This window comes from Mastigoproctus giganteus, chromosome 1 (assembly GCF_048544385.1).
Source record: "Mastigoproctus giganteus isolate SK-2022 chromosome 1, ASM4854438v1, whole genome shotgun sequence".
NCBI classification, from domain to species: Eukaryota; Metazoa; Arthropoda; class Arachnida; order Uropygi; family Thelyphonidae; genus Mastigoproctus; species Mastigoproctus giganteus.
The window spans coordinates 211,735,662-211,754,657 of record NC_143575.1 but is presented as its reverse complement, the minus strand read 5'-3'; the positions used below and the strand labels follow the sequence as shown (position 1 = coordinate 211,754,657).

Here is an 18,996-nt window from a genome sequence, read left to right as displayed (position 1 = left end):
TGCTGGCAGCTCCTCTTGCCTGTATGCACATAAGGTTCCTGGGAACATTGGCAAGGAGAGTCTGTCAGCAGGTAAGAATTTAATCTTTTTGTAATTACCTTAGAGTTCCTGTTTTCTATTGTAACGGCAATTCAAAACTTAAAACTTAATACTTTAGAACCGTCATTTGCAAATTGCAATTGTAATATTCTAAAATATTCAAATTTGTAACCCTTTCTATTTTCTGTTCCCCCAACAGCTTGGTCTGATGGTGGGTGTCGGTAAGATACCCGACACATCACCTTAATGTATAGTAATGTAGGTGAACAGCCTAATAAACTATATTATTAATTTTCACATGGTGTAAGAGTGGTTTTAATACACCAATAACCTTAATAGGATTATTAAGTTTCGCCATCCCTGCTATATAAAAAGAAGCAAATCCTACCTCAGCTATTCTATATTTTACTTCAATACATATCTAACTGATTATTATTTGGGAGATAACATTGCGTGTGTCAGCCTTGGACGCAATGAATAGAAAGTTGCAGGTGGTGTGTGCTGTCTGCTCAGAGTGAAGCAGGTACCAGTAGTCCTCCAGAGTGTGGTTGCAGGTAAGCTTTGCTGCATCCAAAACGTATTTGATGAGTTCCTTGTTTAGAGGGCATGCCAGGTATGTGTGTTCCAGGGTACCTGGAGTGGCGGAGAAGAGGCAGTAGTTTGAGGTGCGTAACTCGAAGATTTATAGCTTGGCTGAGGTGGGAAGGATGTTGTGCCACAGTCCCCACTGGATGTCTGCATCTGATTTGGAACATTTTCCTGTACGGAAGGTTCCACTGAAAGTTAGATGGTGGCTTGTGGTGAGTGGAGAGGGGTGCAGGGTCAGCTTGGCAGGTGGATGACGGGAAAATCGTGGTTGTATGGCGAGACATGATTAGCTGATAGACTTTTTTGGAGGATTCAGGAGACAGAGATACCATGTCTTCTGGTGATATGACGAAGGTTGGTGTAGGCAAGGATCCAGTGACATTTCCAATCCCTTTAGTTGTAGTGATGTCTGGAAGAGCTTGTGTGATCGCTGACTTTAGATGTCTGTGTTGCTGCTTTGCATTTATGGTTTTGATGGGCAAATCTTCTGATCCTTTCCATTCAAGGCTTGGTGTCAGGAGGTCACCTATGGTTCTTAATCCTGCCCAGTTCCACGTAGGAAAGAAGAGAATATCATCATTTGCAGGGTCTATTATTCTTTTATTGAAGATGAGCGGTTCTGAAAGTATTCCGGGAAGGGATGTTCTCTCAAGATTATAGTGAAGGTTTAGCTTTTTCCAGCGGTACAGTGCGTCTCATATTGGATAATGCCCCTGGCCATCCAGAGTCAATTTCTGATGTGAAATTAATTTTTTTCCTCTAAAAGGGGTAATGGTTACTTTAAAGGCTAAATATATACATCGTGTAGTGCATTTTGTTCTCTGAAAGTAGGAAATATAAGAGCATGTCACTCACTGAAGTTTGGAAGAAATATGATAGGATGCAATTAATAATGTTTAATGCAACAAAAGTATAAATACAGTGGTATCAAAGAATTAAAAAAGGACTTCACAAAACACTAATTTTATGTACTGATGCAGATAATTGGCGTCTTGAAAAGAGGCTATTAAATGAATGCGTGATATCTGAAGAAAGTTATGGCCAGAAGCAGTTAATAACTTGCAAGTTTCAAAAATATTGTGAGCATTAAGAAAAGTATTGTAGCAATAGCAACTGAGGCTGCAATAGATGGAACTGATGAGGAACTGCAATCTTAATGCAGTTCTCAAAGAACTTATACCTAAATTAATTTAAAAATTGATTAAAAAGTCAACAAGACCAGAGGCTGACGTGAAGAAGAATGAATGTGAAGTTACTAGAAATCTCCATGTGAAAGTTTTAGAATTAAAGTTAGAGTTTTAGTTAAACAATGTTTTCCTGAAGACAGAAGGAACTTTTGATATTCTCAAAGAAAATTATTCTGAAATGGACCATAACATCTATAATGGACCAAAGATATTTGTTGTGATATCAAACAGAATGTTTGCTGTTACAGGGAGATACATGAGAAATAGTGAAATTTAGATCGATCTTCTTGATTGTTTCTTTAAATGATCCGCCTCCAATTTGCCTGCCACCTCTACATCAACCAAGGATGTCTACTATTACCAAGAGAAAAATTTGCAAGAGTCAGCTGATTCTCCTGCTATGACCTCCCCTTCCCTTTTTCATTCTCTACCACTATCAGTGTAGTACCACAGAGTTGATACGTTGCTCTGGTGTTACTGTTTCCCATATGTAGTACTTTACATTTGTCAATGTTAAACTTCATTTGCCACCTCTCAGCCCATCTGTTCAACCTTTCCAGATCCTGTTGCAGCAGCAGCATAGCATCAGTAGTGTCCTTAACAACCCTGCCAACCTTTGTATCGTCTGCAAACCTCCTCTATGCTCCTCCCACTCCACTGTCCCCAACCATCAAGAAAGTTGCTTTCTTGTAGAAAGCAACTTCACCAGAAGATTGTCATTGGAATGAATGTTAAGTGGTGAGCATTACAAATTGGTAATTAAATATTCATATTAGGTAAAACAAGGAAAAACTTTTTTTTCTTTTTAATAAAATTTCTATCAAATATTTTAACATATGAATGTAGGCTATGAGTAGGTGGAGAGGTACACAAAATTAGCATTAGCATTAGTAGAGATATATGATGCAAGAAAGCAAGCTTATGCAGCATCAGCCAGAAAAAAAAAAGAAAAAAGCCACTCCATTTCACCCCTCCATTCGTTTGAAATACCTGTCCAGCTGAGCCTTAAATTTATTTAGGCTATCAACTTCCACAACAAGGGATGGAAGTCTGTTCCACCAACCAACTACCCACCGGCTACAGGCAAATTTCCGCACACCTATCCTACATCTGTCTTTCCTCAATTTGAATTTATGTCCTCTCAGGTGATTATTCTGAGCAAGGGGAAGAATCCCATTGGCACTGAGCATGTTCAAACCATTCAAGGCTTTATACACCTCTATCAGATCACCTTGCAGGTGCCTAGTCTCCAAACACTGTAATTTGCAAAATTTAAGCCTTTCTTCGTAAGAGCAACCCTTTGTTCCATTCACTAATCTTGTTGCCCTTCTCTGTACTTGTTCCGGCAGCTCTACATCCTTCTTGAAATGAGGCCTCCAAGACCTGTATACAGTATTCAAGCTGTGGCCTGACCATTGACTCATACAAGGGAATAATTACCTTATCCCTGCTAGAAAAATTCCTGTATACCATTGACAAGACACCATGAGCTACTCTTGCAGCTCGTCTGCACTGCTCAGAGAACTTCATATCTGCCTGCGCAATTACCCCCAGGTCCTTTTCATTCTCCACCACTGTCAGTGTAGTACCGCAGAGTTGATATGTTGCTCTGGGGTTACCGTTCCCCATATGTAGTACTTTACATTTGTCAATGTTAAACTTCATTTGCCACCTCTCAGCCCATCTGTTCAACCTTTCCAGATCCTGTTGCAGCAGCATAGCGTCAGTAGTGTCCTTAACAACCCTGCCAACCTTTGTATCATCTGCAAACTTGGACATTAAACTTGATATCCCATCATCAATATCATTCATAAACACAGAAAACAACAACGGACCCAACACTGAACCCTGAGGAACTCCACTAATAACATTAGTCCACGTTGAGCAGTGTCCATTGATTACCACTCTCTGTCTTCTGCCACTCAACCATCTCTTTATCCATAGCAGCAATTTGCTTCCAATGCCACACTGCTCCAATTTTTGCAGCAGTCTTCCGTGTGCAATAATATCAAAAGCCTTTCTAAGATCCAAATATATCCATATGTATATATCCATATGTAGTACTTTACATTTGTCAATGTTAAACTTCATTTGCCACCTCTCAGCCCATCTGCTCAACCTTTACAGATCCGTTGCAGCAGCGTAGCGTCAGTAGTGTCCCTGCCAACCTTTGTATTGTCTGCAAATGTGGACATTAAGCTTGATATACCATCATCAATATCATTTATAAATACAGAAAACAACAATGGACCCAACACTGAACCCTGAAGGACTCCACTAATAACATTAGTCCACGATGAGAAGTGTCCATTGATTACCACTCACTGTCTTCTCCCTCTCAACCATCTCTTTATCCATAGCAGCAATATGCCTCCAATGCCACACTGCTCCAATTTTTGCAGCAGTCTTCCGTGTGCAATAATATCAAAAGCCTTCCTAAGATCCAAATATATAATATCAAAGTTATTCCCTGCATCCAGTTCTTTTGTGACTGCATTATAGTATCCAATCAAATTGGTCAGGCAAGCCTTTCCCTTAACAAAACCATGCTGTGTGAAACATTATCATTAGCATTAGTAGAGGCATTATGATGCAAGAAAGCAAGCTTATGCAGCATCAGCCAAAAAAAAAAAAAAAAAAAAAAAAAAAAATCCCATTTCACACATCCATTCGCTCCAACAGTTTGCCCAGTTCTTCCTTGAATTTATTTAAGCTATAAACTTCCACAAGAGATGGAAGTTTGTTCCAGCAATCAACACCAACTTTACCCGCTGGCTAAAGACAAATTTCTACACATCTATTCTACAACTGTCTTTCTTCAATTTGAGTTTATGCCCTCAAGTTTGTAATCTGAGCAAGAGGATGAATCCCATCAGCATTGAGCCTGCTCAAACCATTCAAGGCTTTATACAACTCAATTAAATCACCTCACAGATGCCTAGTCTCCAGATGCTGCAATTTGCAGAACTTAAGCTTTTCTCGGTAAGGGCATCCCTTTGTTCCCCTTCTCTGTACTTGTTCTAGCAACTCTACATCCTTCCTAAAATGAGGCCTCCAGACCTGTATGCAGTACTCAAGGTGTGTGGCCTGACTATTGCTTATACAAAGGGATAATCAGTTCCTTATCCCTGCTAGAAAAATTCCTGTATATCATTGACAAGACCCCATGACCTGCTCCAGCAGCCTGTCTGCATTGCTCAGAAAACTTCATATCTGACTGCACAATTATCCCCAGGTATTTTTCATTCTCCACTACCCTGAGTGTAGTTCCACACGGTACATTTCTGTGGGGTTCCTGCTACCCATATGCAGTACTTTGCATTTGTCAATGTTAAACTTCAGTTGCCACTTCTCAGCCCATCTTCCCAACTTTTCTAGATACTGTTGCAGTAGCATACTGTTATTACTATCATTAACGACACTGCCTTAGAATCTCTATCCTTAATGTAATAGTGTAGACAGTGTATCTGTTGGGTAATGCCAGTAGTTTAGGGTATCACATTAACACAATTAAACACTAGCAAAAATAAAAACCTTTATTTCATGCAAATCTTTCTTTATTATGATCTAATTACAACACCACATTCGACAAAGACATACAAATCTTTGTAGAGTGCAAAGATTCATCAGTCTTTGTCACATCACAGAAGGCAGCAGATACGTCAGTCTTCTTGAACCTTTGCTTTAAAAATCATAAATACCACCAAGAATTTTCGAAGAATTTTCTGAAACTAGCTACATGGAACGTTAGAAGCCTACTACAACCAGGAAAACTAGCCAATGCTTTACAAGAAATGGAACGCATTAACATCAACATACTTGGGTTAAGTGAAACCAAATGGCCTGGAACAAAGAAGTTTATATCAAACGACCACCACGTCTTCTGTTCCGGAGGAGAAGAGAACACCAAGCAGACGTACGGCGTCGCTTTCGTTGTCCACAAACAACTGGCCAACAAAGTCACCAGTTTCACCCCAATATCGGAACGAATCGCACTACTACAGCTAGCAGGCAACAAGATCAACCTGAATGTGCTCCAGGTCTACGCACCAACAGCGGACAAAGACGATCAAGAAATTGAATTGTTCTACGACAAGCTAAGCAACACTTTAAAGTCGCTGAAGAAGCACGACATGACGGTCATCCTCGGTGACTTTAATGCCAAAATCGGTCAAGGAAAGCTACAAAACATAGTCGGAGAACATGGCTTGGGGACACGGAATGAACGAGGCGACAGACTCGTCCAGTTCTGCCAAGAAGAAAAATTTAGCATTGCCAACACTTGGTTCAAACTACCACCTCGACGACTATACACCTGGACCTCACCACAAGACTCTGACAACAATATCGTCAGGAATCAAATTGACTACATCTTAATCAACATCAGATATAAGTCAAGTGTCCTCAATGCAAAAACTTACCCCGGAGCTGACATATCATCAGACCATAACCCAGTAACAGCAACACTACGTCTCAAATTACGAGCAGTCAAACGCACAAGCACAACAAAAAGAATCGACCTGGAGAAACTGAAGAACACCGCCAACAGACGACAAGTACAGCTTCATCTCAACACTACAATCCGATCGATCGAAGCAGTAACAACAGACGTGCAAGCATTCGGGCGTTCACTCAAACAGTGCATCAATGAAACAGCAGAAACCCTGCTAGGACATCAGGCGTCGAAAAAGAAACAACGGTGGATGACCCAGCACATACTAGACCTAATGGATGAACGGAGAATATTCAAAAACAACAACAACCGGGAAAAATACAAAGAAATACAACAAAAGATCAAACAGGAAATCCGGAAGGCGAAGGAAAAATGGATGGAAGATCAGTGTGCAGAAATCGAAGACCTAATCAAGAAAAATGACAACTATAACCTGCACAAGAAGCTTAAAGAAGCTGGAAACATCTACAAACCGGCTCCTATCCCAAGTTTATATACGGACAACAATCAACCTATACTAAGCAAACAAGCCAAACTCGACACCTGGAAGAGCTATATATACAATCTGTTCGGCACCAACAGAAAACCGGCAGAAACGCAACAACAAACACAGGAAGACAATCTCCACATATTAACATCTGAAGTGGAACATGCCATCCGAATAACAAAGCCAGGCAAGGCCTGTGGACCTGATCAGATTCATGTGGAACTGCTGAAACAACTAGACTACAGCAACATCCAACAACTAACGAAATGGTTCAATCAAATCTACAACAACAACGACATTCCATCCGAATGGCTCCAATCCATCTTTGTGGCCCTACCAAAAAAGGCTACCAGCCGGAAATGCGAAGACTTCAGGCTGATCAGTCTAATGAGCCAGGTGCTAAAAGTCTTCCTCAAGGTGATTCAGCAAAGGATAAGATGTAAGTGCGAAAGTGCACTAGGAAACACACAGTTCGAATTCTGCAGGGGACTAGGCACCAGAGAAGCAATTTTCTGTTTACAAATATTGCTACAAAGGTGCTATGAACATCAAAAAGACGTGTATATATGTTTTATTGACTACGAGAAAGCCTTCGATTCAGTAGACCACGACCGCCTAATTGACCGACTGAGAAAACTTGGGCTTGAAAACAATGATATCAACTTTATTACAACTCTCTACTGGAATCAAACAGCCCAGCTTCGCTATGACAACGATCTGACAGACCCAATTCCAATAAAAAAAGGCGTCCGGCAAGGCTGTCCATTATCTCCCATTCTTTTTAACATCTATTCGGAAATGATCTTCGACCAAACACTGGCTGACAAGAACATCGGCATAAAAGTTAACGGACACTACATCAATAACTTAAGATATGCCGATGACACAGCACTAATAGCGGATTCAGAACAAGATTTACAGACCATCTTGAACGAAGTGGACATAGAAAGCCAAGCATGGGGGCTACGAATCAACAAAAAGAAAACAAAGGTGATGAAGGTCAGCAGGACTGCAAGCAAAATCACGATCAAACTAAACAACGAAAAATTAGAGCAAATACACCGCTTCAAGTATCTCGGAGTGCTCATTGATGACCAGCTGAACCATGAGGCCGAAATCAAAAGCAGAATTGAACAAGCCAGGCAGGCATTCACCAAATGGAGAACCCTCCTCACCGACAGAAGCTTGAACATCGTGCTCAAATTACGCACATTGAAATGCTACATCTGGCCAATACTGCTCTACGGTGTAGAAACCTGGACTCTAACATCAGCCACTACAAAAAAGCTCCAGGCCTTCGAAATGTGGCTCTACCGAAGAATGCTGAAAATTCCGTGGACAGCCAAGATAACCAACGCACAGGTCCTGCAGGACATGCACACGGAACGGGACCTGCTCAAAACCATCATCAGCAGGAAATGCAAATACCTAGGTCACATCGCTAGGAACCAACAAAAATATCACCTACTACCACTCATCCTGGAGGGAAAGATCGAAGGCAAGAAACGCCCAGGCAGACCGAAAATGGCATGGCTAGATAACATCAACACCTGGCTTCACATGACAACAGCACAAATTCTACACGCAGCGCTAGACAGAGAACAATATCAAAACGAAGTCGCAAACGCCATTCGGCAGCATTAAAGAAGAAGAAGAAATACCACCAATTACTCTATTAAATACATCATTTAAGTGAAATTTTGCCATTCTATACCAAATATTTTTCATATAAAACAAAATAAAATTAGCTCTCAAATATTTGACACTTGAACTGCAGTTACTTTTAATGAATGTTGTAACCCCTTCATTAACAGTAACTTCCTGCATTTTGAAACATAAAATGCAAAAAAATTCCTATTACAATTTCTTTAAGATTAATAAAATCTGTTTTGTTTTGATGACATTTCTTGATAATGTTGAAACACTAATAATTTTATTAAAAGACCTGATCTAAAAGCAAAATAAAACAAAGTTAATCAGTGATAAAAAAACTTTTTTAAAAATAAATATACCTTCTCAGCTAATTCTAACTGTGCTTGAACTTCAAGTAAGCGATGCTTAGTACCGGTGAGATCAGCTTCTAGGACCTGCTGAGTAACTGCACTTTGCCGTTTACTCTGAGGGTAAAAATTAAGATGATCTGAGAGGAATATAATTTGGTCTAAGAGCTGTACATACAAAATTACTGTTTCATACAAAATTTTGCAGAGAATTTCCAAGTTTATGATTATGTGGACATTGCAAATTCAAAATAAATAAAGCTTTGATATAAATTAAAGTCCATTTTTAATTTCATATCTTCAGCTTATACTTCTACAACCACTTCAGGATCAGTATAACCAGTGGTGTCCAACCTTTTCCAGTACAAGGGCCATATTGCAAGTTAGATTTGTTTCACAGGCTGCACTGAGTGATTCAAGAAAAATTAGTACATTTACATTTTCCATATCTTGTTACACATAAAAGGAAGTTTCTATTTTCATGTTACCATTTTTTATTTTCAGGCTATATATAAAAAAGGCAAATTCCCAACACATGTGCAACAAATCTATGTCAGTGATTTTTTTTTTTAGATTTTATTAAAATTATAAAAATATGACTTACTTTTGTTTTTTTTAAAAATACTTTACTCTTATTATTATTTTTTTAAATACCTTACTTTTGCTTTTAAAATTCTCACTTTTGAAAATTTACAACGTGAAAAGGATCACTGTTTTTCAATATTAAGGCAAATAAATAAATATAATGATACACCTAAATTGAAAATGTCCGAAAATTTTATTAAGTACAATAACATTACATTTACTTAACATTTACTGAACAAAACTTAACATTTAATGAGATGATTGAGGCCAAATGTTTTTAGATAACTGTTCAAAATTTGTTTGAAAATTTGTGATGCCAATTCTCAATATGGAATGAAGATGCTCATCTGTTAATTGTTTCTTTTTAAATATTTATTTGATTTCAGGCATGAAACAATTTGCTCGCAAACATACATTGATCCGAACAAAGTAACCATTTTCGTGGCATTTTCTTTTATTAGCAGAAAATCTGCAGATGGGAGAGAGCCTTGTACAATTCAAGTAGTTTATTTTTGCAGTCCATATACTTATTTTTGAACCATGTTTTGGTTTGAAGATAAATAAGTTCAAGTTGCAAGCTGGGATTGTAGTTTTCAGAATTAGAAGTAAATGGATTCTTAAACAAGCTTATGTCTTTTTCAGATCTTATATCAGCAAATCGACTTTCAAACTCGTCAAAAAGCAACAATTCTTTGGAAATATGTTTTTCTCTTTTAGCTCAATACAACCTTCAAAGTGAACTAAATTATCTTGCTCAATTTGGGATTTAAATAATAAGAACTTATTCTGAAATGATTTGATTTCTCCATACAACCTTTAGCCAGCAGGTAGTTGGTTGGTGGAACAGACTTCCATCCCTTGTTGTGGAAGTTGATAAACTAAATAAATTTAAGGCTCAGCTGGACAGGTATTTCAAACGAACGGAGGGGTGAAATGGAAGTGGGTTTTTTTTTTTTTTTTTGGCTGATTCTGCATAAGCTTGCTTTCTTGCATCATATGCCTCTACTAATGCTACAGAGACCAATTTTTCTTTCCCTTGTAGTTTTAAATTAAGCACATTTAAATGACTAGAAATGTCTAAGAATTGCAAGATCAAACAGCCACTCCATATTTGATAGTTGTTTTATTGGTTTCCCTTTTCTGTCATAAAAATATCAATTTCATGATGCAGTTTAAAGAAACGATATAACACCTTGCCACTACTAAGCCATCTCACTACACCTGGCTAGCCTCCACGTGGCAAGGTATGGGCAACGTCAGGCCCCACTACGGGCCTGGTGCCCAATAAGCCGGATAAACAATGGGCACAACATATCACACTGCACAGACATGACCCACACACTTTCAAGTTGCTGGCTTGACAGTGTACTGTCCTCAATACAGCGAAACACACATGGAGATGGGAGAAATCCCAGGTGCCGTCTGACACGAACGTACCTTGCACTACGTAAAATTACAACTTTGTATTCAGCTTCAGTTTCTAAGTGTTGAAATATACAGTGATTAAGGCCATGTAATCTTATAAATTTTACAGTTGAAATAACTACATAACATGTTGGAGATCCAATACTTCCAGAAGGGAGCTTCTTGATGCACAATGTAGTGAATTCCAATCAGAGGTTCAGCTCTGATATCTAGCATTTTCTTGGTTATTCTACTTATAAGCCCAATGTTTTTACATATCATATTTTCTTGCACTGCCAGTTGTGACTCTTATTAGGTTTTTAATATTTAATCCTAACTTTTCAATAGAGTACCAAAAATTTTCTAAACAATTTACACCTGTAGTTCTATGCATAGTCTGTAGATCAGCAAAATCATCAACTGCACAAAATTATCATTAATTCCATATATGAAGATAAGGAGTTGGTCTGTGTCGTTTACATCAGTACTGTCATCCAATGCCACACTAAAATATTTCATTTGTTTTACGTTTTCAAAAGTTGTTCAAACAAATTCTTTCCAATATCTTCTACTCTTTGCATAATTGTTTGTTGAGACAAACTAATGTCTTGTATCATTGTTCGTTTCTCTAGGAAAATTTCTTCCACAACTTTTAACAAACACCAATTAACAGATTCACCATCATTGAATGGTTTACTTTCATAAGCAATCAAATATGCAAATTAATAACTGGCCCTTACAGCAGATAAATTACTTGACTGATACATTTTCAGTGTTTTGTTGTTTTCTTAATTCATTTGGTAACAATGGACACTACTTTTTGCAACTCTCCTTCATACTGATCATAAGACCATTATGCTTGGAAAAATAGTGTCATTTTGAATTATATTCTTTAAAAACTCACACAGTCTTCTTACACACCAAACACTGCTTTTCATCTTACTCAATGAAGAAATAGTCTTCAGTCCACCTTTGATTAAAAACACAACACTCCAAATCAACTTTCCTCTTTTGGAACATTTTTAAAGATGATTTTTTTTTAATCCAGTACAAATTAATAACAAATCAATACAATGAACAAGTTATATCAAAATAGGAAAATTTCACAATATGAAAAGATTGATATGTACATAACTGTATTTAGGGTACATATGACTGCACAGGACTATACGTCCACGTTTGATATAGACAAGCTCGACGCTTGCACACACAGTAGTGCGACTCTCTAAAATGCTGTTTTAGTTCGCTTCCTGTGCGGGCCAATAAAAATTATTCACGGGCCGAATCCGGCCCACAGGTTGAACACCACTGAGTATAAATATCACTACTGTCTTCATCCTTGTATATTTTATACAAAGATGAAAACAGCAACGAATTTGTTTTTTCTAGAGTGTATCATTTTTTGTCCTCTTTAAATGCGATTCTCCATAGCTGGTATATCAAAAGTAATGTTGCAGAAAATTTTCTAGGAATATTGGAAAGTGCCTACAAAGTACCCAACTGTATCCTCAGGAACATTTTTCCAAGAAAAAAAAATAGAACTAAAAACTCTAAAGAACTAAATACACATCTTAAAGATGAATGTTTTCTCCAGTTGGCTGCCAGTAACCTTAGGAGGCTCCCGCAGCCAAGTGGTCAGGAGCGGGGCGCAGTAGCACATGCTCTTTGAGTAGACCAGGGTTCAAGCCTCTGACTGATAAATACAATTGATCTGCCAATTTGTACTGGACCAGTGTGGTGGCCCATTTCCCTCAACATGAATCACTAAGGAGGCTTCCACCCAGCAGTGGATTGATAATGGCTGCAGTTTGTTTTTTTTTTTTTTTTTTACCTTAGGAGATTCACTCTCAACATTCTAGAATTAAAAGAGTACACTGAGTAATTAACAGACTTATGAATGCATCAAATTGGTTCAAGTGCATACCTGTCCATACCTTATTCAGGAAGGGGAATGCCAGAGGTGTATTACACTCCGTAAGTAAGCTAGATAATCTTGAATAACTGAGAGTAAAGTGGAAGAGAAATTGTTGAAATTAAACATAAGAAAGGCACCTGGGGTGGTTAGAATCTATCCATTTATATTAAAGGAGGCAGCAAAGGAAGTAAGCAAACTCTGAGCCATAATTATGAGAGCTTCCTTGGATTCAGGAGTGGTACCCATGGACTGGAGATGTGCAAATGTGACCCCAATCCACAAAAGAGGATCAAAGGGAGGCACAGGTAATTATAGACCTGTTAGTTTAACTTCTGTTCCAGGGAAATGAATGGAGGCACTGGTTAAAGACGCATTGCAGAATCATCTAAACAAGACTTCAGTTATAGCTCGGACACAGCATGGGTTTGTTAAGGGGAAGTCTTGTCTAACCAATTTGATTGGACACTATGATGTAGTCACAAAGGAACTGGATGCAAAGAATAATTTTGATATATATATATATATATATATATATATATATATATTTGGATCTTAGAAAGGCTTTTGATACTGTTGCACACGGAAGACTGCTGCAAAAATTGGAACAGTGTGGCACTGGAGGCAAATTGCTGCTATGGATAAAGGGATGGTTGAGTGGGAGAAGACAGAAAATGGTAATCAATGGACACTGCCCTTCATGGACTAATGTTATTAGTGGAGTCTCCCAGGGTTCAGTGTTGGGTCCATTGTTGTTTTCTGCATTCATCAATGATACTGATGATGGTATATCAGGCTTAATGTCCAAGTTTGCAGATGATACAAAGGTCGGCAGGGTTGTTAATGACACTAATGACAGTATGCTGCTGCTGCAACAGGATCTAGAAAAGTTGGGTAGATGGGCTGAGAGATGGCAACTGAAGTTTAGCATTGACAAATGTAAAGTACTGCATATAGGAAGCAGAAACCCCAGAGTAACGTATCAACTGTGTGGTACTACACTGACAGTGGTAGAGAGTGAAAAGGACTGGGGGTTATTGTGCAGGCAGATATGAAGTTTTCTGAGCAGTGCAGATGGTCTGCAAGAGTAGCTTATGGTGTCTTGTCAATGATACACAGGAATTTTTCTGGCAGGATAAGGAGGTGATTATCCCTTTGTACAAGGCAATGGTCTGGCCACACCTTGAGTACTGTATACAGACTGGAAGCTTCATTTTAAGAAGGATGTAGAGCTGTTGGAACGAGTACAGAGAAGAGAAACAAGATTAGTGAATGGAACAAAGGGTTGCTCTTACGAAGAAAGGCTTAAGTTTTGCAAATTAGTGTCTGGAAACTAGGCACCTGCAAGGTGATCTGATTGAGGTGTATAAAGCCTTGAATGGTTTGAGTCAATGCTGACGGGATTCTTCCTCTTGCTGACGAATAATCGCCTGAGAGGGCATAAATTCAAATTGAGGAAAGACAGTTGTAGGATAGATGTGCGGAAGTTTGCCTTTAGCCAGCGGGTGGTAGATTGCTGGAACAAACTTTTAATATACAGTGAAACTTCTCCTAACGGACACCTCTCGTTAACGGACATCTCTCTACAACGGACATTTTCAAATTCCCCAACTCACCTCTATTGGTTTTAACGTGTTTGCAGCTTCTGTCTAGCGGACATTCTCTGTAACGGACGCGGACAGACAATCTGCACTGTTTCGTTTAGATTAGCACTTAATTTGATCTCCCCATAACGGACTGCGGGAGAGCTCACGGCCCTTTTTCTAGGAATTTTTCTTCCACGTATTGCCTCAATCGTGTGTTTATTTTCTATTTCCAATTCTCTGAATTTTATCAAGGTTTACGTCGCGGTTCTAAACCCTTTTTCAAGAATTTTAAGGCACGTGTAAAACTTCTGATGAATTTGGTGTGTGCAGGGGGGGGGGGATTTTGTCAGCCTTTCGTCTTTTCAGTTTCGTTCAGTGTCGTGTGAAGTGCACAATGTCTTCTCGTAAACATTTAACTTTAAAAGATAAAGTCGAACTCATTAAGGTGTATGATCGGCAAAAAAAAATAGTGTTTGCAATCTCGCTGCAAAATTCAAAATCGGGAAGACGCAGGTAAGCGACATCCTAAAGGGAAAAAAATGAACTGCTCAAATAATTTCGGCAACACGGAAATGATTAGGTTCAAAAATCATTCCCGAAAACTGTTAGGCTTCAAATTGACAATGTTATGTATGAGTGGTTTTGTCGCGAATGTGCTAAAAAAATTCCCATTAATCGGCCTATCATTAGGGAAAAGTCTTTGGAGGTTGCGAAATCTATGGGAGTAAATGAGTTCAAAGCTTCTGTGGGATGGCTAGACAAGTTCAAAACTCGGCATAAAATTTCTTGGAAAACCGTAAGTGGTGAAGGTGGATCTGTTGATACTGGGGTTGTAACAGAGTGGACCGTCAAATTGGAAGATTTATGTCGTGATTTTGAAGCTAAGGATATTTACAACTGTGACGAAACAGGGTTGTTTTTTAAAGCTCTTCCTGAAAAAACAATGAGTCTAAAAAACGAAAAGTGCCAGGGCAGAAAAAGTTCTAAGAAACGCTTGACTGTACTATTGTGTACAAATATGCTGGGAGACTTTGAACAACCTCTTGTTATAGGAAAACAACAAAATCCTCGTTGTTTCAAGGGCATAAAGTTGAATCTTTTGAATGTTGACTGGAAGTCTAATAAAAAAGCGTGGATGACACGAGATATCATGAGCGAATGGATAAGTCAATTTAACCAAAACATGATTCGTCAAAACAGAAAAATTATTCTTTTCATGGATAATGCTGCATCTCACCCGCACATTGAATTGTCCAACATTCAAATCGTTTTTCTGCCACCAAACACATCTGCAGAGTGTCAGCCCTTGGATCAAGGGATAATAAAAAATTTTAAACTTCACTACAGAAAACGTGTTTTAAGACATCTCATTGCAAACATGAACGATGTAACATGTGCGAGTGACCTTGCAAAGAAAATCAGCATCCTAGATGCGATTCAATGGATTTCCTCTTCAGTAAACGCAATTAGAAAACAAACTGTCCTGAACAGCAATGTGGAGCACCAAGAAGAACAAGAACTTCAACAGCTATTGATACTGTACGACACTTCAGCTACAAGTGACCCTGGCTACAATGATATAGACTCGAACCTCAACTACAGAAGATGGTGCTCTAGATATCAACGACATTATCATCGATATTTTTCAAGAAGTTCCTCATGAGGATGAAGAAATGGAAGGAGGTCATTCTATCGAAGAACATGTTAACGACGAACCACCAATGAAAATAGAAGAAGCGCTCATACAAATCAATCGTTTAAAAATGTTTTTCGCCGCTGAACAACTTTCGATGGTTTCTTCACTCCAAACAAATGTTGAAAACAAAATTATCAGCCGGAAGAAGGTGCAGAAGAAAATAAGTGATTACTGTATGTATTTTTCTTAAGATAAAGTCATAATATGCATAGCACAATTGTAGGTATATTATTTACAAAAATATTGTGCAAAATCTGTATATAATTTAATTTAATTTTACATTAAACGTTTACCGATTTTTCTTTATTTCTTGTGTATGTAATTGTATATTATTTACAAAAATATTGTTCAAAATCTGTATATATTTTAATTTAATTTTACATTAAATGTTTAACGATTTTTCTTTTTCTTTTTTTTTTCTCCCTCCGACTTCTTGTTAGCGGACACTTCTCTCTAACGGACACATTTTCGTTCCCCATGGCTGTCCGTTAAAGGGAAGTTTCACTGTAACTGGATAGATCCCATCCACCCCAGGTGCCTTTCTTATGTTTAACCAACAATTTCTCCTCCACTTTGCTCTCAGTTATTACAAAATCATTCAGTTTCTGGCATTTTCAACCGTTAATAACTCATGTGTGAATGTAGATGATGCAAAATACTCATTCAGTTTGTTTGCTATCTGGACAGGATCATCAACAGTCGAACCGTCGATATCAAGTGGACCAATCTGAATCATCCTCTTCCTTTTAGAGTTCATATAAGTAAAGAAATTCTTGCTGTTTTTCTTAGCATCCATGGCCAAAGATTTGTAGTAATCTGCTTTCGCCTGCCTAACCTCCTTTGCGACTTGATTACAGACTAGCTTATATCTGCCATAGGCTTCTGTGTGTCCTGATAATTTATATGCATCTCATGCATTTTTCTTCTCTGCCACGAGTCTCATTAGTTCATTTGACAACCATTTAGGCCTAAACCTTGAACAATATTTCTTAATAGGTATGAAACGTTTAGTAGCTTCCAAGATTAATTCCTTGAATGCTTCCCACTTAAAATTTGCTGTTGGTAACATCATCAGTTGGTCCCACTGTACAGAATTTAGAAACTGTCTGAGACCACTGTAGTCGCCTTTACGGAAGCAAAAACCATTTCATTTACCCTTGATGGTAATTATATCTTTAAGTAAATCCCACATCAGTACACTGTGATCACTGCCACCTAGTGGTTCCTTTTTCTGCAAATTCTTAATACATGAATGATCACTGCTGATAACCAGATCAAGAGTATTACCCTCTCTGGTTGCCTCTCGAACATGCTGCTGCTGCAGAAAACAATCATCCAATAAATCCTCAAAAGTCTTACTAGTGTGCGAGTCATTATAAGATATAAAACAAGACTGAGTTTTAGAAGGATGGAAATCAACTAAGCTGTCTTTACCCCACTGGAGAATTACCTGGAAATTGATATTTAAGGAATTGGTAGCGGATATTTGAGAAGTTGAAGCTGATTGAGCAGGGCAAGGTTTATCTTGCCCTGCTCAATCAGCTGCTATCATTTGCAAAACTATGGTTAGGATTTCCGGTCAAGACGAAAAGAGTGGGCAAAAGAACTGAACCTTGGGGGACACCAGCATTGGTGGAGAAGTTAGAAGACAGAGAGCCATCTGCCACCACCCTCAGTGAGCGATCAGAGAGAGAACTGGATAACCAATTACAAAAAATACTTCGCAAACAATAAGATGGAAGCTTGTTTAGAAGACCTTTATGCCAAACATGATGGAAAGTTTGAGATGTCAAGAGCAACTGCTTGTGTTTCACCGAACGTTTCCATTGAATTTGTCCATAAATGGGTAACATAAGCCAGAATATCACCAGTGGATCAACACTGACAGAATTCATACTGGCGATTGTTAATCAGACAGAAGGTTTCTAGGTAGTTTAAGAGTTGGCGGTTAATTGATTTCTCCATTACTTTAGAAAGAGTAGAAGTAATTGCAATAGGACGATAATTGGATGGGAGGGATTTGTCACCCTTTTTAGGAACTGGCTGGATATTAGCAAATTTCCCAGCAGAAGGAAAAACACCTTTGGAATAAGAAAGTGAAAAAAGGCGGCAAAGAACAGGAGTAAGTTCGGGAGCACAGGTTTTGGGATCAAGTAGAGAAATACCATCAGGACCTGAAGCTTTCTTAGAATCAAGATTCGTCAGAATCCTTATGATGTCCTTTTGACGGAAGGCCACAGGAGAGATCGAATGGAGTGTGTTGGGAATGGTGTGAGGTGTTTTACCAAGCTCATTAACACATGAATTGGACAAAAAATTGGATGCTAGCAGGTCAGCTTTATCCCTGGCTGAAGTGACAATAGAACTATCTGGTTTTGAAAGAGGTGGGAGCAGAGATGGGCAAAAGGACACCGGAATGCTCGGTTACCATTAGGCCAAAAAGCAAGTTATCTACTCTTGGCCTGTTCAAAATCTAGTTTGGACTGATTAATAACTGCTTTACAATTGTTGCGAGCCTGATATAGGCAAAAAATTAAACTGAAGAATTGGAAACAAGGCAATTATGATATGCAACGTGCTTCTCATGAACAGCCTTAGCACATTTATTGGAAAACCAACGTTTAGATCAGGCGTCAGCAACCTATGATCCACGGGTCACCAAGTGACCCACTTGAGTTCCACAAATAAAGTATAATATATGAAAATAAATTATAAAACATAAAAATGAAACAAACACTTTGAGAAAATATAAATAATAAGATTAACATTTTGGTTTGATTACAAAGTTGCAGAAATGAACATAGGCGGAATACAGCAACATTGTCCGCACGAATCTCATCATTACTCAATGAGCGTTTATTCACTCCTATTGGTCGGCTGGGCGCTCTGACTGCATGCCACTTGCAGCCGACCAATAGGAGCCCTGCCCACCTGCTGATCACGCATCTACTCTTGTTTACGTTTACTTTGTCCTTAACGTGAATAAATATTATTCAGTTCAGAAGCGCGAGAACAGTTACCTAAGCGAAATAATTATTATTTTTATTACCATGGACAAA

At 38.5% G+C, this 18,996-nt stretch overlaps 1 protein-coding gene across 1 annotated transcript in view; it reads right to left on the bottom strand.

The window, feature by feature from the left end:
• Positions 1 to 18,996, bottom strand: part of LOC150091496 (leucine zipper transcription factor-like protein 1) — a 152,243-nt gene that overhangs the window by 14,632 nt on the left and 118,615 nt on the right. The window contains exon 8 of the mRNA XM_090384187.1: positions 8,767 to 8,871. Within this exon, the coding sequence (XP_090240313.1) occupies positions 8,767 to 8,871 (105 nt within the window). The remainder of the gene's footprint in view (positions 1 to 8,766; positions 8,872 to 18,996) is intronic.